The 22563-nt window shown below is 37.5% G+C and overlaps 3 protein-coding genes across 4 annotated transcripts; 2 read left to right on the top strand and 1 right to left on the bottom strand.

Annotated features, from left to right (window-relative positions):
* The first annotated feature begins 4341 nt into the window (after positions 1 to 4341).
* Positions 4342 to 12461, top strand: LOC122002235 (GTPase HflX-like). Its single transcript, XM_042557338.1, has 13 exons — positions 4342 to 4793; positions 5529 to 5671; positions 6030 to 6146; positions 7051 to 7165; positions 7958 to 8095; positions 8586 to 8681; positions 8752 to 8865; positions 10217 to 10285; positions 11169 to 11239; positions 11328 to 11421; positions 11627 to 11752; positions 11838 to 11927; positions 12125 to 12461. Exons 1-13 carry the CDS (start codon positions 4386 to 4388, stop codon positions 12218 to 12220), a joined length of 1677 nt encoding a protein of 558 aa, XP_042413272.1. The 5' UTR covers positions 4342 to 4385; the 3' UTR covers positions 12221 to 12461.
* A 400-nt stretch (positions 12462 to 12861) lies between these two features.
* On the bottom strand, positions 12862 to 17671 carry LOC122002236 (aspartic proteinase-like). Of its 2 annotated transcripts, XM_042557339.1 has the most exons (15): positions 17617 to 17671; positions 17484 to 17538; positions 16519 to 16878; positions 16286 to 16346; positions 15889 to 15983; positions 15684 to 15796; positions 15421 to 15589; positions 15291 to 15330; positions 15147 to 15211; positions 14228 to 14341; positions 14088 to 14152; positions 13839 to 13992; positions 13637 to 13756; positions 13322 to 13410; positions 12862 to 13206 (listed from the first exon to the last, which is right to left on the bottom strand). In XM_042557339.1, exons 3-15 carry the CDS (start codon positions 16861 to 16863, stop codon positions 13122 to 13124), a joined length of 1515 nt encoding a protein of 504 aa, XP_042413273.1. In that variant the 5' UTR covers positions 16864 to 16878; positions 17484 to 17538; positions 17617 to 17671; the 3' UTR covers positions 12862 to 13121. The 2 variants fall into 2 exon arrangements, with proteins under 2 accessions (XP_042413273.1, XP_042413274.1); XM_042557340.1 differs by having other exon boundaries at positions 17484 to 17622.
* A 1091-nt stretch (positions 17672 to 18762) lies between these two features.
* LOC122000427 (PRA1 family protein E-like) lies at positions 18763 to 19615 on the top strand. The gene has a single exon (XM_042554831.1). The coding sequence runs from the start codon at positions 18833 to 18835 to the stop codon at positions 19436 to 19438; it is 606 nt and encodes a 201-aa protein (XP_042410765.1). The 5' UTR covers positions 18763 to 18832; the 3' UTR covers positions 19439 to 19615.
* Positions 19616 to 22563: the final 2948 nt, after the last annotated feature.

Below are 22563 nucleotides of genomic sequence, written 5' to 3' on the forward strand. Positions count from 1 at the left end.
CTTGGAGTATCCACTATCAACAAACCAAGTTGATAGACGCTCCCCCTTTACCAATGCCTACAAGACACGAAAGATAGATGTTTTAGGTACCCAAATCTTGGGACCTAATGCATCTACAATGAAAGACTTAGGCACCCATGCCTTTGTTACCTTCTTCCTAGTCTCATGAACTCTAGAAACATGCGATCTATGAAATTGGGTTCTTGACACTAAAGAAATAAAGCTAGACTCCTTAGGTTGGTATCCTAATCCAGCCTTATTGTAGACCGCCCTTTGGGCATTTAGAATCATATCTAGGGTCTTAGAGCTAGTTGAGAATTTTTCAAGCATTTTCTTGAGTTTCTCAACCTCACCCTTCAAGGCCTTGTTCTCATCCTCAAGGACCTCTAGATGTAGGTCATCAACCTCATCTTCCCTAAGGGCCCTCAAGTTTTCTACTTCTTCTTTTAATGATTTATTTTCTGTTTTTGATTTTTTAAGCAAGGTAGACAAATGTGTAATAGTCTTATAGCATTTTTCTAAGTGAGAAGAGGTTACCTCTTCATCATCCGAAGATGATGAAGCCGCGGCTGAAGTGCTTGAGTCATCACTCTCGGATTCGGACTCCTCCCTTGCCATGAGTGCCAATTGCCGAGTACTCTTCTCCTTCTTCTCTTCCTCCTCCGATGAGCTTGAGGAAGATTCATCCCAAGTGGCCTTGAGAGCTTTCTTCTTCTTGGCTCTTTCCTCCTTTTTGGCCCGTTCCTCCTTCTTGAGTTTTGGACACTCACTCCGGTAGTGGCCTTTCTTGCTACACTCATAACATGTAACATTAGTCTTATCGATATTTTGATCATTAGGTTTACCTTTTCCTTTGTATCTTCGGCTTCTTCTCATAATTCTCCTCACGAAGTTGGCCATCTCGCTTGATGATGATCCACCTTCATCATCGGACTCGGAGGAGGATGTAGATGAAGAAATCTCTTTCTCCTTCTTCTTTTCCCTCTTTCTTCTTCCATCCTTGTTCTTTGGTCCTGCAACTAAGGCAATACCTTTCTCTCTTTGACCTTTGTTAGTAAGTTCATGAAGTTCCATTTCACAAAAGAATTCGTCTAATTTAACGATGGAAAGATCCTTGGAAACCTTGTAGACATCTACCATAGATGACCACAAGGCATTCCTTGGAAAGGTTTTAAGAGCGTACCTTACTAGATCGCGATTCTCCACGCGTTCATCTACGGAATGTAGACCATTGATGATTTCCTTGAACCTCCCATGTAGTTCACTTACCGTTTCGTTTTCCTTCATGGTGAGATTTTGTAGTTGATTCAAGAATAGGTCCCTCTTGGCTATCCGAGAATCTCGAGTTCCTTCTTGGAGCTCGATAAGCTTGTTCCATAAATCTTTTGCACTCGAGAATGGACCTACCTTGACGAGTTGGTCCTTGGCAATCCCACATTGTAAGGTGACTACCGCCTTGGCATCGGCTTGCCCTTTACGAGTTTGTTCGGTAGACCACCTTGATGAATCGAGTTCCTTACCTTCTTCGTCCTTCGGTGGTGTGAATCCTTCCTTAACCGAGAACCACATGGAGATATCAGTCTTGAGGTAATACTCCATGCGGCTCTTCCAATACTGAAAATCTGCTCCGTCGAAATAGGGAGGACGATTGGTGCTAAATCCTTCCTTCATGGCCATCTTCTTGCTCCTTAGGATGTTAGTCCAGATGAAGAGCACCAGGCTCTGATACCACTTGTTGGGATCTTAGATGGCTAGAGGGGGGGTGAATAGCCTCTTAAAAACTTAAACACAAATTTCTACAAAGAAACTTGTTAGCACAGCGGAATTAGGAAACTAAAACAAAGAGGAAACAAGCACACTAACACACAGATTTACGAGGTTCAGGGATAACTTGCCCCTACTCCTCGGCGTGTCCGTAAGGTGGACGACCCCTTGATCTTCGGTAGATCGTACCCCGGATAAATTCCGGCTAAAGATCCTCCTTCTCGGTGGAGTAACCTCTCCACAAAGTCTCAAGAAATATATATGTTAAAGCACAAGACTTACAGAGCTCGGTGGCAAAGAAGAATGAACTAACGCTTACAACCACGCGAGTATCAGTGGAAACAGAGAACTCATAGATCGCAGTTTCTCACCCGAGAGCTCAAGAACTTAGCACACCTCAACGATCAACAGAACGTTTTGTTTTCTTTCACTTTCTTGCTTTCTTGTTGTTATTTCCTCTCGCTTTTTACTGCTTCTTAAGCCCCTGTTCTCTGCTGTCATGGATCGTGGTCAAACTGCACAGAATCATCGCTGCAGCCAATCCCTCTTCCTCCTTACCTGGTTCTCTGAACTCACACCAATGAAATCACAGTCTTCACTGGTGTCTTCTGAGCTCGAACCAATCACCAGGAGTCAAGCGGATCGCAGCCAGATCACACCAGTAGCCGTTGATGCCTCAAATGCACCATGCGCCGCGAATCACAGCAGAAAGGTCATTTGTCGTATTCCTCTTATGGACTTAATTTGAAATTAGGCTTGGAATGATACCTGTGATCCTGCAAACTCAAAAGCTAACAGCACAGAGGATTATATCACATGAATCAGGCAGATCAAATGCAGTGGAGGAATCGCAGAAACAGCGAACAAATCGATTGTGTGTGGATCGGTCACGACCGATCCATGGACCGATCAGACATATCTTGATCGGTCCGCAGCTTGCCGATCGGTCATGGAGACCGATCCAGCTGCGGTGATCGGTCTCCATGACCGCCTTCTTTCTTCGCAATATCATCTCCGATCGGTCTCCAAGACCGATCGATTACTCGATGTGCTCGAGTGTTTCGATCGATGCGGCCGATCAGATTACACTCGATGTGCTCGGTGTTTCTGATCGGTCTGATCGATCAGATTACTCGATGTGCTCGAGTGATCCATGGAAACTTAGTTTCCTTTGGATCGGTCTGCCGACCGATCCATCTTCTTGACTCGATCGGTCTGCCGACCGATCCAATGTACCATGGAATGCCCACTTAGGTCCCTCTCGACCTAATCCGGAGAACAAACTACCGAGCCCTCTCCCACGTCCGGTCCGGAGAACGAGCTACGAGCCCTCTCGACCTAGTCCGGAGAACGAGCTACGAGCCCTCTCCGACTCCGCGTGCCAAGTCCATACTCGGAGCCCTCTCCAACTGAGCAACCGAGCCCTCTCCGGGTCCAGAGAACGAGCTACCGAGCCCTCTCTGACCTAGTCCGGAGAACGAGCTACCGAGCCCTCTCCGACTTCGTCCGGTCCAGAGAACGAGCTACCGAGCCCTCTCCGACTTAGTCTGGAGAACGAGCTCTCTCTGACTTCGCGTGCCAAGTTTCCAACTTGGACTTTTCCCTTCCACTTGATCAACCTTGATCATTAATCAAACCGAGTTTAATTAACATCTGATACAAACTTAAATCCGTGTCAACATCAAAACAACAGCCAGGTCAGACTGTATCAACAGGTTTTACCTGTCCAGTCCACATGGATTCTGAGAATAAGCCTGGAGATGGCTTCCTCGACCTCAACTTCGCTGCTAGAGAACAGCCGGAAACCCTAACCAGAGCGGAGGAAGTTGAACAAGCTGAGGCGGCGATTGGCAAACACAATGACGGGACGGACTCCGGAGGCGGCGCTTTAGCTGAAACCGAGAAGGTTACTGTGGAAGCCGAAGATACAGAGGCAGAGGAAGATGTGGTCGATGAGAAATCGAAGGACCAAAGTGTGAGATCGAGTGCAAAGCGAAAGAAGGGAAGGCGACGAAAATCTGTTGCGGTTCTCGATGAGCATGATTCTTGTTGCTGCCCCTTTCAGGATGAGAACAAGACTGTGTTTGAAGTTTCTGATTTGGTTTGGGGTAAGGTGAGGAGCCACCCATGGTGGCCGGCTCAAATATTCGATCCTTTTGATCCTCCGAGATGCATCGAACAATCGGAAAAAGGATCACTATCTTGTTGCTTATTTTGGAGACAAAACCTTCGCTTGGTGCGATGATTCACAGTTGAAGCCTTTCCAGAAAAACTTTCGCAGTTGGCAAACCAAAACAACATGGGCGCGTTTCTAGCACGTGCAGATCACGTGCCGATTCTGTCTCATATTCACGGACCAGTTAACGACAGGGACATAAATGGGAACGAAAACAATTTATGAGGGATATAAATGGGAACGAAAACATTTTAGGGATATAAGTGAGAAAACTCAAAAATAATAGGGACATAATAATGTATTTTCCCCCAAAAAAAAGCCGAACTGTCTACAGATAGTTTCATGGCGAATGGACGAAATTGCCCTCAGATATTTTAATATCTTTGGTTTTTTGCATTATCCTTCACACTGCTGCTCGCACCAGCGGAGTCGCGGCCTGCCTGGCATGAGCTCCTGCTGCTCCTGTATCGTCCCTCACCGCGCCGCTACCGCCTCCGCCTCCCCTTCGATCGCCTCATCCCCACGACGATCGCTTCACCACCAGAGCCACTATCCCTTTCGGCGCCGTGTGCCTTTCGTTCGCCTCTCGTCGACGCTCTGGAGATGCCGGACCCGCCCGATCGGAGTCCTCAAGGAAGCCAACGAAGTGGACGCTAACGTTTCTGAGGGAGATCCATCTCCAGAGGGGGGATTTCGAGAAGATGCTACCGATGGGCTCGTCGCCAACGGCGTTGCGGGGGAGGCGAGCGAGGGCAGTTTGGATTTGGTTATTAGGGATGCCGTGCGGAGCAGGAGAAAGGCCGACGAGGATGAACAAGAGTACGATAGGTACACTATGCGCAACGGAAGGGAGGTGGGTACTCAATCCCTTTCTTTCCTTCTTGGTTGTTGTATGAAACTGGGTTATTGGAATCGGTTCGAGGTTGGGAATCGTGAATCAAAGAATTGGGAGGACAGAGAACATAGAATTTTAGATTAATGTAACTTAAGCAGAGTTGAGAAAAATTCAAGTCCCGGTACGAGCAATCCCAAGGATACAACCTGATTTCCTTATACTTATTAGGAAACTTATATGTAGGTTCTCGTTAACATTGGGCACGAGAACTGAAATATGAAGACCATGAAAGTTATTGTAAGAAATAAATGTCTCATCAGCGGTGTTCCACATACACGATTTATGTATATGTCGTTATAGTAATCTTAACTGTATTATCTTAGTTCTCTACTTCTGCTTTGACTAGTTGACTGACACATAGATGTTTATGCCTCTTGAAATGTTCACAGAATTATATATGACTATTATACTAAGCTAATTACTTGTAGTGCAAATGAGCATAGATGTTCCTCTATAATATGCATAACAATTTCTAATTCTTGCATGGATTCTGATCCTGATTTGTTGCAGATGAGTCATGACAAAGTTTTGAGACATTCCATTTCATTTTTTTTTTTTTTTTTGCCTTGTGCTCTTTTCCTTTTATCAATTTTTTTTGGACTTTCCATGAAAAAATCTCTTACCTATTACAAACTGATATTAATTCTTTTTTATAATTAAAAAATCTGACAAATTATCATCTTAAGATTGTAGGTATTTCAAGAGAAAGCCTACCTTGTTGGTGTTGAATGTAAAGGTTCTGAAGCAAACATTTTCAGTATCGAGGAGTCACTTAAAGAGCTTGCACAATTAGCTGATACTGCTGGACTGTGGGTTGTTGACTCTACCTATCAAAAGTTAGTTCCCTTTTTTCCCTACAGAACATGATTTAGTGGATAGGCTAAATGAATTTCTTTTTCTGTTGAAATCTCAATAGAGCTGTTACGTTTGTCTCCTTTTCTATCCTCAACATAATATTTTATTTTTCATTCTTCTGATATTATACTAATGTCCCCACATAGTGGGGATAAGGCTTGGTGATGGTTGTTGTTGTTGATATTATACTAATGTGGTGTGTACTCTTGGTATGCTGACTTTTCATGGTTTCTGCTCTTAGGATATGTGGTATGTGAGTGCCAAATTTTCAGTAGTTTTTTTAGAGTAATTTGAAGATAACTTTGATTTTAGTTGGGTATGCTGACTGTATTTCTTTAGGCTTGCCAATCCCAATCCGAGGACTTATATTGGCTCTGGAAAGGTTGCTGAAATCAAGAGTGCAATTCATGCACTGGATGTTGAAACTGTAATATTTGATGATGAGTTGTCAGCAGGGTAAGTTTCATTTGATTTTATTACTTTTCTAGCTAGCAACGCATTCTCTATGTCAGTTTGCATACTGAATTACTGTTTGAAAAATTGGAATCGTAAAATAGTTGCAAAAGGCAAAAATGTTATGATGAGGACTGAAGAATAGAAGGGTGTCCTTTATTTTCAACTCATCAAAAGAGCCCTCCTTTGATTATTATGAAAGAGACACTCCATCACCAATAGCTCCATTATATCCTTCTTTTATCCATTTATTGAAAGTCGAACAATTTCGTTGAAGCTATTTAACTTTGCCAGTTTGAGGCAAAAGTTATCATAATTCAAATCAAAATATGTGTGAATGTTCACTTTCCAAATTGTTGGCAATTCACAGGAGTCAGGAATATTTTTGCCTTAAATTAGCAAAATTAAACATTTTCATTGAAATTGCTTAATTTTGTTAGTTTTCAAATTTCATATGTAAATTGTGATATATCCTTGTTCAATTAATGTACAAATATTCTCATGTAGAAGAATTAGAAATAGAGGAGAAATTAAAATGATTTTTGGTGAATATTATCATTGAAATTGTTCACTTTTCAGTAACTCAGAATAAAAAGGGGTATAATAGGTCTATCACAAGTGATGTGGTGCCCCAATGATAATAAAACAGAGGCATTCATTTAATGATTTTGAAAATAAGGGCTGCTTTTCTGATTTTTGCCAACTTTTCTGCGGTTAATTTTCTCTTAGAAGCTAATTCTTACCATCAATAGATTTGGGTTGGGATATTGCTCTAATACATTGGTCAAAATAAGCATTCCAGTGTTCCTGTTATTTTTTTACTTTTCATTCTAGCACAAATGATTCATCAAGAATTTGTAGATGTTACTAAACTTTAGTCTTGGTATCGTGGACATTATGCTTCTAGACAACTCCGCAACTTGGAGAAAGCGCTTGGTGGAGATGTTCGTGTATGTGATCGAACTGCTCTGATTCTTGATATCTTTAATCAAAGGGCTGCTACTCATGAAGCAGCTTTGCAGGCATGTACTCAGGCTCTTACCTATACTTATTTGGGTTACATGGAGGTTGAAATAATAGCTTTATTTAGTCATTTTTTAAGCACTTGTTTCTTGCACATTAGATCCCGTGTTGTTCATCTCATAGTGTTCTAGAAAAACATGTCAGTCCTATGTAGGTTGACCATGAGATATGTTGTCCAATGAATCTTAATTAATGTAAGCAGCAATATATTCAATCAAACAACCGTTAACTTCCGTTTCAAGTCAGAAAGATTCTAAAAACCATGCAATGGATTTTGATATCTATTGACATTGCAAAAATAAAAAAAAAAAGATAGCCCGGTGCACGAAGCTCCCGCCATGCAGGATCCCGGGGAAGGATCTATTGTACGCAGTCTTACCTTGCTTTTTTTTTTGCAAGAGGCTGTTTCCAAGATTCGAACCCGTGACCTTTTGGTCACATGACAACAACTTTACCGTTGCGCTAAGGTTCCCCTTTATCTACTGACATTGCAATCAACTATAAAAGGAAAAAAATATATATAAACAAAAATATTCTTTCACTGCTTTCTTGTTACAATATGACTCTTCTAGTTTATGCCCTTCATAATTTTCTATATCGTAGTTTTTGTTAATATTCATTATCTAAAAACTTCTCAAATTTCTAGAATTTTCTTTTTCAAATTTCTTTTATACCATAATGGTTGACATTGCTAACTCTTATACCTCCAAAGCTCAACATTTTAGTAGCAAAATGTATACAATTGACCTTTTTGGTTTTTGTATTAATAGGATTTATTTTTGTATTTCTAGGTTTCTTTAGCACAGATGGAATACCAACTTCCCAGGTTAACAAAAATGTGGTCTCACCTTGAACGTCAGGCTGGAGGCAAGGTTAAGGGAATGGGAGAGAAACAAATTGAAGTGGACAAGCGTATCTTACGCACACAAGTCAGTTTAAAATAAGTTGCTGCTTCCATTTTACTTTGCCGCAGAGTATTAAGCATGTGATTCAAACTACCTACTTAAATTGGAAGCATAAAGATACTAGAATATTTAGTGCAATTGCTCAATCAAGAATCTTCAGTAATCAATCTGTCCGTCCTTTCTGTACAAAGGCCACAGCAACAATATTTTTCAACTTTTCTTCTTGAATTGCTAGCTAGTTACTTCAATTGTAGGCTCAAAAGCTAGTATGATAATCCAATGTTTTCTCTTCTGACTCTGAACAGACAAGTTTACTTACTTTCTTCTTTCACGTCTACTAGTGCGACTTCAGAAACTAGTTTGATGAATACCCTTTTAAAATTTTTGGATTCTAACCTGTAATTTTCTTGCTCTTAACTTTTTTAATTGGCTGCATCAAAATTTGTTGCGCCTTACATGGTTGTAAACTGAGAATTGTAATCTTGATTTCATTTGCATAACATCCATGATGCAGATTAGTGCATTGAGAAAAGAATTAGAATCTGTACGGCAACATCGAAAGCAATATCGTAATCGGCGTCTATCAGTACCTGTTCCTGTTGTGTCCCTGGTAATGACAGATGAATAATTTGTTTATCTTAACTATTAGGTGATAAAAGACTGAGATTTTTAGTATCTAGGTTGGCTATACAAATGCTGGCAAAAGTACGCTCTTGAATCGCCTGACTGGTGCTGATGTCCTTGCTGAAGATCAGCTCTTTGCGACACTGGATCCAACTACCAGAAGGGTGCAGGTACTGCCTTTAATAGTTACCTTAAACTAGGCATTTAGTGTCTGATGATGCTCCAATTTGCTTAGAATTTGTCACTTGATTTTACTGCTTAAAGCATCTTAAGTAAAGAATAAAATACAAGGAAAAAAATATGACTAAACAAGGACACTGCGTGATCTCTATAGTCTATACCATTCAGATACACCCTTATGACTCTTCGTCAACAAGTGACTCAACAATCCACCAGTTTTCTCATCCAATAATAAGCTATGTTATGCTTTATGTCCACCATGCCCTTATCTAGGATAATGAATCTGGCCAACCACCATTTTAAAGAAGTGCCAGCGTTTTTAGCAATAAAAATTACCTTGTTATACATCAAGAATAATTTATATTATCCTACAACTTTGCATATTAAAATTACCTTGAAATAGTATCACCATGTAAGACAACCAAGTAAACTAAATATATTCTGCACAAATAATCCTCTTGTATAATAGCTAATATAATTTATGAACAAAGGAAAACCACCCGAAGTTAACAAAAAGGTAAATCTGTTACTTTAACGACCCCCTTAGTGTCAGCCCCACGGATATGGAGGGAGGTAAATGCAGGTGCACAGGCGTTAGGCGTATGGTGGGATAAATCTCAAGTCGTCAGTTCTTGAGAATCGACCCTTGATCATTATGCTAGAGATGCCATGCGTCCACCGCTTGTGCTACACCCTGAGGGCACCACCAGAAGTTAACAAGATATCATGAGCAAGGCAAGTAGGGAGAGACAAAGATTATCAAAGTTCTCTATAAGAATTGGTACACTAAATTAACTTTATCCACATATAAGCTATCCTCAACCACTCTACTTCCAGGATAGAATCAATGGATAGACAACTCTGACAGCCTCGCCTGCAAGATTGAATCACCATCCATTTTTCCTCTCAACTCCCATACCAACCATCACCCAAATCCCTCTTCTCCAATCCAAACAATGCACCCAAAAAGTTTAAACCTCATGCATCCACTCAATAATCTGCAAACAAACACCAGTAAGGATGCCGTAACACAATCTTATTATCAGCTTCTCCACAAGTGTGGTTTACACGCATTATGCCCTCACCTTCTAATAACCCCTAATTAAGCTGGAAAAATAAAAAATGTAAAGGCTTAATTCGCACCTACTATACAGATTTTTTTCGTTGTTGATTAAATTTCTTATTTGGTAATTTAAGTCATGTCATTTCTTTGTAATATTTATTGATTTATACCATTGTTTGCAACTTTCTTCTCATAGAAGCTGGAAGATTGACTGTCTAACATTTTGTTTAGTTCAGGGACAATTCCAAAATAATATACATGTTTGAAATGTTCAACAGATGAGAAATGGAAAAGAGTTCCTTTTGACTGATACAGTAGGTTTCATTCAGAAGCTGCCTACGATGTTGGTAAGTTCTTTGTGAATCTCTCGTTGAAAAATGATTGTCTTTAAAATTTTGAGTTATGCAATGACAGTTGCAAACATACAATATCACACTGAAGCATCATCTCTTGGGATCAAAACAAACATTAGAACTCTCTAAATATGGATTCTGAAATATTTGGTTCCAAGAGATACATGATTCTTAGTTAATGCTGATACTAGAGATATGATAAAGCATGGTATGTTTGAAGAAATTTGATTGTAATAAAGATCTTTGAGGAATGGTGGAGTGTTGTGTGGATCACATAAGTAATATTGATGTAGTAATCCAGGGCATCAACTGCTTTGTCCTATACTGTGAAAAATGTTTTGCTGGATCCAAAATCGGTGTTAAACTCTGCACCAGATAGAAAGGCAGTGGCTCACTATCATCATGCTAGGAAATGGAAGGGCTTAGGAACTTAAAATTGGCATAGTTTGAACTGCCAGTGAGGGGTTGAACGATGTTGAATTGATGAGGAGGGATATGGCACAATGAAGGGTTAAAAAGATCAGTTACTGATGTTTAATTCATGAAATTGCCAGATAAGCTATGAGCACTTTGAGCAGAAGGCTATCTAACAAAATACCTAAACCTTCAGGGAGTTGATCCAGAGCACAACCACCAATCATATGCCTCCATTCACATTGCACAATCATTTGATTTATTATTATTTTATCCAATTAAGGTATCATTTTATCGCATATATTAGTAGTGATATAACTTTGCATACAGTTCAATGGGGTGGGGTAAGATCCATATAATTGACCCCTGAAAAGTTGGGACTTACATGCCTTCTCCATGTTGATCTTGATCCTCCGACTTAATATATCAATAACCTTAATCCAAAGTTCTTTTTATCTCACAGGTAGCTGCATTTAGAGCAACACTAGAGGAAATATCCGAGTCATCCCTTATAGTTCATGTTGTGGACATCAGGTATGCTTATATTGTAGTTTCTGTCTTTTCATTTGAGAACTCTATTAATAGTTTGTCGTGGATAATATCATGCTGTTATTAATTACAGCCATCCCCTAGCTAATCAGCAGATTGATGCCGTTAATAAAGTACTTCAAGAACTGGATGTGGCCCTAATACCAAAGCTAATTGTGTGGAATAAGGTATGGCAATATATCTCATTTATTGCGACAATTTTTTTTTGTTCTCAGCCACTGTATTGGTTCTTGCTTTTCCAGTTGGACATGATTCCCCTTTTATAATATCTACTTTTGACAGAGAAGTATAGATGATGTTTAGCGAAATGCTTTGCAACTGAAGGAGTACTTTGTAACTAGGTCACACTGAGATGTTTTATGTTTATTACAGATCGACAAGACCAGTGGTCCTGACACATTAAAATCAGAAGCAGAAAAAATAGGTGCTGTATGCATATCAGCAATTAATGGTGATGGATTGGAGCAATTCTGCAGTGCGGTTCAAGCAAAACTGAAGGTATCATTCTGCTTCCATATAATCTTTTATGAGAATTGTGTGGTCAAATTGCTTTTCCCTTGAACTCTATAATTTATCTTGATAGGACTCATTGGTTCCTGTGGAAGCTTTAATTCCTTACGAAAAAGGCGAGCTCCTTAACTCGATACATCAGGTTGGACTGGTTGAGAGAACTGTAAGTATCCAACATGCTTTCTTTTATGAATGACGTTGAACTGATATCCACGTGAAGAAATATTTGGCACCACCCATAGTTGGTTTGCCTGTAAATTATTCTAGATTCATGAATTCACTCCAAATAATACTTATCAAGTGAGTTTTCATGTATTTTAACACCCAAGAGTTACGCATAATCCATTCTTTATGATGAAGGAATACAAGGAGAATGGGACCTTGGTGATAGCACATGTTCCTCTTCCACTTGCAAGGCTACTAGCTCCAATGAGGCAACTAACTGCAGCACAATGATTCTCTTATAATCTGTTATAATCTTATGGTAGTTCTTATATTCTTCTATTGAGTTATATTTGTAATATGTATTCTCAGTGATGAAAAAAAAAAGTACTTCCAATGATATAACAGCCATATTTTTTTTATAATTTAATTAATACTGTAAAAGGAGCAAGTTACATTTTCCTTAATATTTTGTAAATCGAATTCTGTGTGTTCTCCATTGTTTATATTAGATTCAGATTATACTTCACCCTTTTTTTTGTCCGAGCAATTTCCTGTGTCCATTCTATACATTAGAATCAGATTCTACCAGTCCTAGTTTTGGTTCAAATGTTTGCAAATCAAAGATTTTGTTATGGTCTTGATAATCACAGGATGAAAGCTTTATTTAATGTATTAAAAATAATCTAGAATTTGGATATATAATAATAAAAACTAGTCACGTGGATTTTCAAGTAGGTAGAAATCATTATACTTCAGAAATGATTAACTGCTTGTGGCTGTGTTGTTTCAAACCATGACATTATTCAAACCTCACTCGCTGCAAAACCTGCTCCAACAAGATCATGTACAGACTGAGAAAAAGCAGTTTGCATGTACCATGCATCGATCAGAATTCACCTCAAAATCTGGTCACAATTTTTCTAAACATGAGATGAAAAGAAAGGATAATTCAACCAGACATGTAAAGTATGAATACGTACAAGTTAATTGCTACAAACTTCTAGATATACAGAAAACATGTTTGTACAATATCTCGTACGTAGCAACGTAACCAACATTTGCCTGTCTCATTTTCTTGCATACGTATTTATATACATAAGGCTAGTTGTTGAGATGCAATCTTGGCCCATAGTTATTGGCACTGTTATGGTACAAATAATATAGAGAGAGGCACATCAAAGTATTTAACCTCTTAAGCACTCTCAGCAAATCCTATTCTGTCGTCACCAAAATCAAATATAGTGTGATAAGCGCCCATGAAAACATCTCCAAGAATCCTGCACAAAAGAACTTGTCATAATGTTGATGATTGATCTCCAAATTGGAATTTGAGATTTCATCTGTAGTTAATTTTGTTGGAATTAAAAGAAAAAAAAGAGAGAAGAAAAATACCAGAGAGGACCCTGGGAAGAAGGCACATCAAATGCCATAAAGCCACTTAAACATACAGCTGTGCCTGCTTGTTCAACTTTTAGAACATACTGCAAATGAAAAATGAGAGAGCAGAAATTAGCTGTGTTCCAAACAATGTAACCAAAAAAGGAAATAAAATACAAGTAATCTCTAGGGTAGTTTTTTTTTCCTAAGTGAATGAGACGAAATCGTCAGGGTGGAATTAAAAGGCAGACGAACCACTCTAGATCTACAAAAGAAACTTATGAAGTAGCTAAACTGAGACTTAATAGATGAGATACATAAGTACCATACCTGCTCAGGAGTTAGACTAAACTTTCTACTTCCAATTGTAAATGCGATATTTGGCATGCTTGCAATCTGATCACAACCAACAGTTGATTCTCCTAAAGGGTTTGGCAGCCGTTCACAGAGCTGGAGAAACCGTTAAAAACTTGTGTGAAAATTTGAAAACATCCAAAATGAAGAGACTATTCTAATAGTCTAGTAAACAAACCTGGTTTACATAGGCTAGTATGTGTTCTTTAGATTGATTCTTTCGTAACTGGTTTTCAATCCATACCACAGCCATCTCACAGGCAGTACATAGAACATCACCGTTAGCAGATGCTTTTCTCTTTTCTTTTTCAACCACAGATTGGATATCAGTGCTGCAAAATTCATTAAATATAAACTAACAGACAGAAAATAATCAAACTACTTAAGCAAAATTTGATAAGTTTGGAACACATTGCGTTTAGCAAACCTAACATATTGAGCCCCATCGAAAATACACAGGCCTATTTGTTTGCAAATTTTTTCTGGTCGTGTCTGCAAACAAACATACTCATGTTCATAAAGCTTCACCTGGGTGACAATGGAAGTGGCAAAGAATAAAGAAAAAACCTGTGCTATCAACAACTCGAGTATCAATTCTCCATATTCTTTAACAATTTCTTTACATTCTGTGCTAACAATTCCTTCTGCACCTATGGCATGATTGACCTGAGCTATTATGGTCTAAAGGAAAAAAAAGAGAGACAATGTTAAACATTAATCATTTTAACTCGGTAGCCAAAAAAATGATGAATGGTTCATACTCTAACTTCTATGCTCTAGGAACTTCATCTAGACATTTGACAAAAGTATGCTGCATGATATTGGCTTTCATATGCCAGCAACTAAATCAGAGAAATGGAAAATAAATTGCATTCATTTCATAAGTGAATGATCGTATCTATAGTTGGGCTCAGTCAAAGCCAGACTCAATTCAAGTTCCATAAATTTTTTAGAAACAAGCTTGAATACAAAAAAGTGAATCAACTTAATATCGACTCAGCTTGAGGTCATTTGGTTATCTAATGTACAAATTTGAATACAATGGCTTGTTTACAGCCCTAGTTGAATGGGACATACAGGAGGCGTGTCCAACAACCACAGTTAGGTGCAAGTTTGTCAGGAAGGGCATGTAATTCAAGGTAAAGGCATACAACACAATCGAGGAAGTAGAAGATGGTTCATACAAAAAGAGGATAAGGTATACCCTCCTGGTTCACATGATTATATCTGTTGAACAAGTAAAGCTTATCACAGAAAGGAATTGCCACAATGAGATCCAATAAAGATAAAAATAGTGCAAGCATTTTCACAAAACTGAAAGACAAACCAGAAATATGAAAACTTTGTCCACGCAAGAAAACAATCGTCGACTTGTTATTACCATCGAACAAGCATGAAAAATTTATTTTGCAAGCAACAAACATGTATCCTAAAAAATGTTAGAGCATCTAAAGCAACTTCCAATATTTAAAGCTTGAAAACATACAGTGGGACCAGCGAGCAATGAAGTTCCAGAATCCACGATAGCAGCACAACCTCCAGAACAGTAGCCTAGATTTTTTTCCCCCAAAAACATCAAGAAGCAAGAAATTTCAGCATATAGTATTTATTTGAAGGAAGTGCATCATACCAGTAGATTCTCCAGAAATCAGAAAATCACCCATCTCAAACTGATACAAACAAGCCAAATGAGTCAAAAAGAATTTAGAGGACCAGGAGTTTACTATAACTTTTTCCCTTCAGTTACATATTTCTTCTACCTGCCAATATCCTTTTCGTGTAACAGGAACATAAGTATGATTGCCCTTGTAATGATTTGGATCAACACCTCCAAACACAAGTTCCCCGCCATTTGCATCATCAGGATTCCTATTGAGCCAGAAAGAAAAGATCTCCTTCTCAATAAGACCCTGCTTGAGCATGGTAGACCTGCAATGTGCAGACAATAATGCCAGTTATGCTTAATGTTAGGAACACATTTGCAATATCCTTGTACCTGAAAGTGACATAAAGAAAACCATACCATAGGGGTGGTGCATTTTCAACTGATATTTCTTGAAAACCAAGGCCGACAATTCCATCAAACTTAGCCAGCAAGAATGTTGGACCAACTTCTCTAGTTGTCTCAATGAAAATCTGAAGATAAATAGATATTTAGGTTGGAAATTTAAGATGCAAAGGATAAATGACTTCAGTTGATGAAGATATATAGAGAGGAAAGGACCTACTTGGTCTTTGGCAACTAGTTCACCAACTAGTACATTGTCCTTGCTAAAGAAGCCAGAAATCATCCCAGAACCATAAGTTATTTTACATGATTTCCCTGGTAGGAAAAGTGATACAACTTAGATTTTTTTTCATACAAATAGAAGGAAAACAAAGAAATTGCCCTTATCTAAAAAAAATTATAACATAAACTGAACATATGACAGATATATGACATGTTGGTTATACATTGGCCAGATAGAGCTTGGATTTTGAATATTAGTAACAATACTGATCATCAAATAAGCAACAAGCCATAGAAACAAAAGGCTGAAAGAGAAATTGTAGGCCAGTTGTGTAAGAAAGCTAATGATAAATAATGCAGCACAAGCTCAAAATGTGCACGGACTAGAAGTGTACCATCCTTTGTGTAAGTGCTTGATTTGCCTGCCTTGTACTTATGGTGAAAATAACATGAAAGCTGCAAAGACATTAGCTTTCATAGACTTAGTCCACATTTGATTTATAAAAAAAATAGATTACAAAAAAAGCAAGCAGCCAAAACATTCATTGGCGGGAGTGTGGCCTTTGGTTTCCTTCAAAAACAACAAGAAGGCATTCATGATTTGTTGAGGCTTGCATACAGAACTTACTGAGAAATAGCACTTGGATGATGGGACCCACAAGTTTGAACTTCCAGTGTCAAAGATGACTGTAAAGTTTTGTGGAGGCGAGCCAATACCAATGATGCCAAAGTATTGAGCATCCATGTAGTTCTTGAGGGATATTATGTCAATATCTGAATCTCCAAGATTATGATGGATAGCATTATATTGGCTATACATGTTCTGCTTTCTCACTAATCTAGCTGCATTCAGAGTATCAAGGTCCAAGGACTTCTTATTCAGATTGATTCTCATTAAGCCATCTGATGAGGCACAGAGTAACAAGCAAGCAATCCAGAAAAAAATGCAACATAAATGATATTTCTGTCCCATTTTCAAAGAAATCGCCTGGATAAACAAGAAAACAGTAAAATTGTTGCATTAACAACAACAAAGATAAAATATATTACTGAGAAACATAAAGATATTTCCAAGAGGAGAAAGTAAATAGTAATATTACCTGATGATGATATGATATTAAGAACTACGAACCAAGGACATAGAAATTATCAAAGCAAGAATAAGCAGCACATTTGGAACTTCTAGCTATTACGTTTCGCAAGAAAAAACTATTGTACTACTTATGGATTGATACTGTATTGCAAAAATAAAGGAAACTGTGCTTCTCAACTGTGGTAGTACTACAGAACCCGGAAGGTAAGGAAAGCAAAAAGTCTTTTGGAAATTAAGCTTCAAAAAAGATTCTGAAGAAAGCATCGATATGATTTATGAACGGAAAATCCGAAGAATTGCAACAGACAAGTGGAAGGAGGAGGATCATCTCATATCTCGCTGGAAGCTACGACCTAGAGAAACCCGGAAGGTAAGGAAAGCAAAAAGTCTTTGGAAATTAAGCTTCAGAAAAGATTCTGAAGAAAGCATCGATATGCTTTATGAACAGAAAATCCAAAGAATTGCAACAGACAAGTGGAAGGAGGAGGATCATCTCATACCTTGCCGGAAGCTACGACCTAGAGCGGAGATTCGAAGTGAGAGGAAGCAGCACAACTGCACAAGCAAGAAGATGGAAAGAGTGACAGGAAGCAGGTAGGTTTCACCATAGGCGAGTTTTTCAGAGTTTCTTACCCGAATTGTGCACCCAAACTGGCAGTGAGATGGTTGTGAACGTTACTTTGGAAGGTAACCGTTGGGTAGATGGTGGATGCCGTAAGTCATACTCCTTGCACAACTTTGTCAATGTTGAATTGTTTATTTGTTATTTTCAAGAAAAAATAAATTATAATTATAATTTTCATTTAACTTATTTAGATGGAAAAAGAAAGATAGTTATTTTGTGTTTTTTGATTTGCGTAAATTTTATTTTATTTTTATTTTTCCTTTTCAGTGTTTTATTGGGAATAAAATAAAAAATAGATGAGATCCAATCAAAACTTTAATTTTACATGTAGTTCGGTAGTTCGATAGGTAAAAATTTTTATTTTCGATCTCTAATTAATATAATAGATATTAATTTATCTAATTATTCTTTATAATTTTAGATAAAAAAAAATTTAAAAATAAATATAATTTTACTTAAATTCAACACATTAAAATAGAATCTAGTATATTTTTTTATTAAATTAAGTATGACTCTTTTTCCACTTGAAAAATATACTAATTTTTTTTTAATTAGTATTCAATTAGATGAAAAATATATTAAATTTTCTTTAATGATACTGAATTTAGAAAGAATTATATGAAGCAGGAATAAAGTTGTGCTCAATTTGATAGAAAATATACTCAATTTTAATTTAAAATGTTGAATTTAGCAGAAACTATACTCATTTTTAGAATTTTTATACCTCAGTTTTAATAGAAAATAGAAAATATACTTAATTCTAATTTAAAGTGCTGAATTTAACATCAATCATACTCATTTTTAGATTTTTTGTACCTAAATAATATGAAGGACAATTTTAATAAAAAATATAATCATTTAAAGTGCTAAATTTTAAAAAAAATATATGCATTTTAAAACTTTTTTACCTAAAAAATATAAGAAATAATTAGATAATGATATTCATACGAGGGAGCAAATAAAATTTTACAAGTAGTGAGGAAAATAAAGTTTTTTTTATATTGAATTTATAATTGGGGATTTTTTTTTCCAATTAATCGATGAATTAAATTTATTAATCTTTTTAATTAATTAATTAATTATTTCCTTCTCCATAGTTTTTTTTTTCGGTGGCTGTTGGCCCCACTTTGACGCTGTCCGATACCTTGCCCAGAAGCCCATTGGAGTGCGTACTTGTTTTCTAGTTTCTACCATTGAAGGTAAGCGACGGGGGAAAGGAATTCTATGGGAGGCAGAGGAGCTGTCGACGCCTCGCCGTCCGATTTCGCGCCGCCGCACTATGCCTCCACCACCGCCCGAGCCACCGACCTTGTCTCCGGCATCAAGGAGCAGGGCAAAGCCCTGATCTCCTCCCAGCGCCCCTGGGCGCAGCTCCTCGACCCGAGCGCCCTCTCTCTCCCCGCCAACTCAACCCTCGCCGCCGCCCGCTTACCCCGCAACGTCGCCTACTTCCGCTCCAACTACGTCCTCGCGGTGCTCGCCGTGCTCGCCGTCTCCCTCCTCTGGCACCCCGTCGCCCTTGCCGCCCTCGTCTCCCTCGCCGCCGCCTGGATCTTCCTCTTCTTCGGCCGCAATCAGCCGATCCTCCTCTTCGGTCGATTCCTCGACGAAGGGACCGTCCTCGGCGTTCTGTGCGTCGTCACGGTTGTCGCCCTCATCTTCTCCAGCGTCGGATCGACCGTGTTCGGAGCGGTCGCGGTCGGTGCCGCCCTCGTCTGCCTCCACGCCGTGCTCCGCGGAACGGATGATCTCTTCCTCGACGAAGAAGCGGCGGCGAGTGGCGGATTGCTTGCGCCAGCAAAACCGGAGATCCGTCCTCGGATAGTGTGAATATTGCTTTCTAGGGTTCGAAATGATCGGTAATGTAATTTCTCGTTACGATTCGAGATGAAGGATTGGGAACTAGTTGCTCTTTCAATGTCTCTGTATCGAGAAAAGAACTTCGTGTATTTTTGCTTTTTTAAACAATTTGCTTGATCTTAAATGGACCGAACCATGCTTTCTGCAGCCTGTTTCGTCTACTTTTTATTCAACCGCGTACGTTTGTAAAATATCTATTTCATATACATAACTTTCAAAATGATCAAATCGTGGGATATCGATTTTACTCTTTATCCATGTGGCTGTTCACCTCATGTGATTGTCTGAAGTAATATGAAAAAATATCTCGACCCACTTTAATTTCGCAAACTCCAGCTTCTGCTAAAATCTAATCCCGAGCCTTAACTCTTCCTCCCCTCTCGACGTTACCTGCTTGCTTTCGTTACCTGCTAGCTTTTGCTTATTTTCGAAAATGTAATCTTGAACCTCTCGAACTTAGTCGCTTGCTCGTTCCTATCGTTCAGCATTTCACCTGCGAAGTCTTGACTGATCCTCCTCATATCTGACTTCTTCACCTCCACAGGCATCGTCATTTACTTCTATGTTCTCCGGAAGTTATGAAGTCCAAATTATATCATCACCAACTATTGTATTTTCGGAAACTTCACAACCTAGATCAAAGTTCGGCTTCATTACCTTTTTCATCACGTTAGCTCATTATTATTCTGAGCTTCACTACCTTCTTCACCAAGTTAACTCCTTATACTCCTATCATGTCGTATTAGTACATTTATGAAAATGTCAAAGTATACATCATTATTTTAAAAGATAAAAACTTTAAGAGTAAAAGTATTTTTTTTTAATTGTTCATTTATTTCTCATTATAGCTTTATAGCTTGATTTATGAAAACACATTTTTTTAGATTTAAACTTGTTAATAGATGAATTGTCCAACAATTACTTTATCTAAATAAGTTAATATTATCAAGATGAATTGTTAATACTATTTAACTTTAGTAAAAAGTGTAATTTGATTTAATATTTGTTATACTTCGTATTTAAAATGTGCTAAGGATTTCTTAATTTAAATAGGTTATATTATCTCTAGACTGTTTACCTTATATGCATAGAACTCATAGTATTAACAAATTCAAACAATTTAATATTTTTAAGTTTATATTGTATATAGAACCCTTAGTTCATTTCCTTAGTTTAGGTTATCAACAAATTTAATATTTTTTTTAGATTTTATGATATTTATATTTACATTCATTCTAATTTCATAATTATTAATTATGTTTTCATTCGTTGTATAGAGTTAATGACTAAATTTAGTTTAACTTTATGTTACTATTGATATTTTTTTGAATTTTACAAATCTTGATTATTGTTTTGTTATACGACAGGAAAGTAAAATAAATATATCAAGTTCAGGAAGTGCAATTCAATTATTAAATTTGTAGAACAAATTACATTGGATGAGCAAATTGAGACATTTTATAGATTTTTATTCTAAAACTTTCATAAAAAGAAAGACAAAGGGTCATTCAGGAGTTATACTCCACGAAAAATATATAAATATTATAAGAAGTAACCCCTTTTCATTATTCCTAAGCATACCGGGAATTCAACATCTTAGGGAATTACTGGTGAACATATTTGAGAGTTGGAATTGCGAAAAAGAGACATTTAAATTCGCCAACGTGGTTGTATCCTTCACAACAAATGATGTAGCATTATTGCTTGGAATTCCAAATAGAGATAGACATGTCGAGATGGATTTCAATGTTACCTCTGGTGCATTATTCGAAATATTTTTTTTCCAAGTAAAGACGTAAATCGATCTAGATTGGAAAATCTAATGAGGACATATTATCTCTGAGTCGATTCAGATTCAGATGTTTTGCTATTTTATAAATTTTATATTTTGTATCTTTTTTCTTCCGTTTTATTTGCTTCTATATAAGTTACCTTTTAGAATTATAGGTATTCTCGATGATTTCGACAATCTAGGAAATTATAATTGGGTTGAGGCTATATATAATTATATGACTCCTTAACACCCAATATTTGGAAATGCTTTTGCATCGAAGACTCCTAGGTGTACCCTAGCTCTCGCTATCTTATATGAAGGAATTTGCTAGTTTACTTGCTGTAAGTTTTTATTGGTCAGTTAATATATCTCATAAATATTTTAATAGTATCTAATCGTTGAACTATGACACAGGCTTGGTTTTTTAAGCATGCCCCTATTCTAGTGGCAGACAACATTGCAACACTGAGAATAAGTAAGTGGATGTCTACTTATTCTCATAGAAATAAAATAAAGGCTAAGTTAGCAAAAGTCTTACCTAGCCAGGTAATCATTATGTGTATTTCAACTAATGCTAAATTCATCTTATCTAGTTAATGATTTTTAATTAATTATGTATCGTTATTGATTTTGTAGATTACTGTTGATTTTCTCCCTACTCCCGAGGAAGTAAATTTACTTGGCACCCCTCCTTATTAAATTTAAGTCTACACCATAACGAGGTAAGACATCGACTTCATAATTTCACATACACTTAGAGAAAAAAATTAGATGTGCTCATTGTATTGAAAAGGAAAAACTAATCCAAAAGCTTATCCATGATAATGAAAGCTTAGTGAAAGTTAATCGAGAATTAGTTGTCATTCTAGAAAGGGAAGGTTATTCTTATTTAACTAGCTATTCTGCTAAAGATCTTCATCCTGACCTTGTTTCAACCAATCTGAAGAGGAGAGGACGTGAAAGAAGTCACTATAACCTTAGGTTGACCCCTAAAGATATACCTAATTGGCTAGCATTGGTCCAAAGTAGGAAGAGGATCAGGAGAAAAATAAAGAAGGGTGAAGGGGGTAACTTGGAGATAAAGTATAGGGAGATTGATTTTGAAATGAAAGAAGAAGATAAAACTATATTAGTTGGCGATGAAATTGATGAAGAAGAAGAGGCTGATAAAATAAAAAGTAAGGGAGAAGGAAATGAAAATTATGAGATTGAGTGTTATTCAAGTTGACATTTATGCAAATATATTTAAGTTTGTAGGAACTAATTGCATTATCTTTAATTTGTCTTTTGCTTATATTAAATACATTGAGTTTGATTTATT

Source organism: Zingiber officinale, chromosome 7A, assembly GCF_018446385.1.
Source record: "Zingiber officinale cultivar Zhangliang chromosome 7A, Zo_v1.1, whole genome shotgun sequence".
In the NCBI taxonomy this organism is placed as follows: Eukaryota; Viridiplantae; Streptophyta; class Magnoliopsida; order Zingiberales; family Zingiberaceae; genus Zingiber; species Zingiber officinale.

Excerpts from the sequence above, each read along its gene's own strand:
- LOC122002236 (XM_042557339.1), bottom strand. The coding sequence starts at position 16,863 with ATGGGACAGAAATATCATTTATGTTGCATTTTTTTCTGGATTGCTTGC. Across the intron at positions 14,153-14,227 it reads TCGAGTTGTTGATAGCACAG|ACACGACCAGAAAAAATTTG; the intron begins GTTTTTTCTTTA and ends GTTTGTTTGCAG. Across the intron at positions 13,411-13,636 it reads TTAGTCTAACTCCTGAGCAG|TATGTTCTAAAAGTTGAACA; the intron begins GTATGGTACTTA and ends TTTCATTTGCAG.
- LOC122002235 (XM_042557338.1), top strand. The coding sequence starts at position 4,386 with ATGAGCTCCTGCTGCTCCTGTATCGTCCCTCACCGCGCCGCTACCGCC. Across the intron at positions 6,147-7,050 it reads GATGATGAGTTGTCAGCAGG|ACAACTCCGCAACTTGGAGA; the intron begins GTAAGTTTCATT and ends TTATGCTTCTAG. Across the intron at positions 10,286-11,168 it reads AGAAGCTGCCTACGATGTTG|GTAGCTGCATTTAGAGCAAC; the intron begins GTAAGTTCTTTG and ends TTTATCTCACAG.
- LOC122000427 (XM_042554831.1), top strand. The coding sequence starts at position 18,833 with ATGGGAGGCAGAGGAGCTGTCGACGCCTCGCCGTCCGATTTCGCGCCG.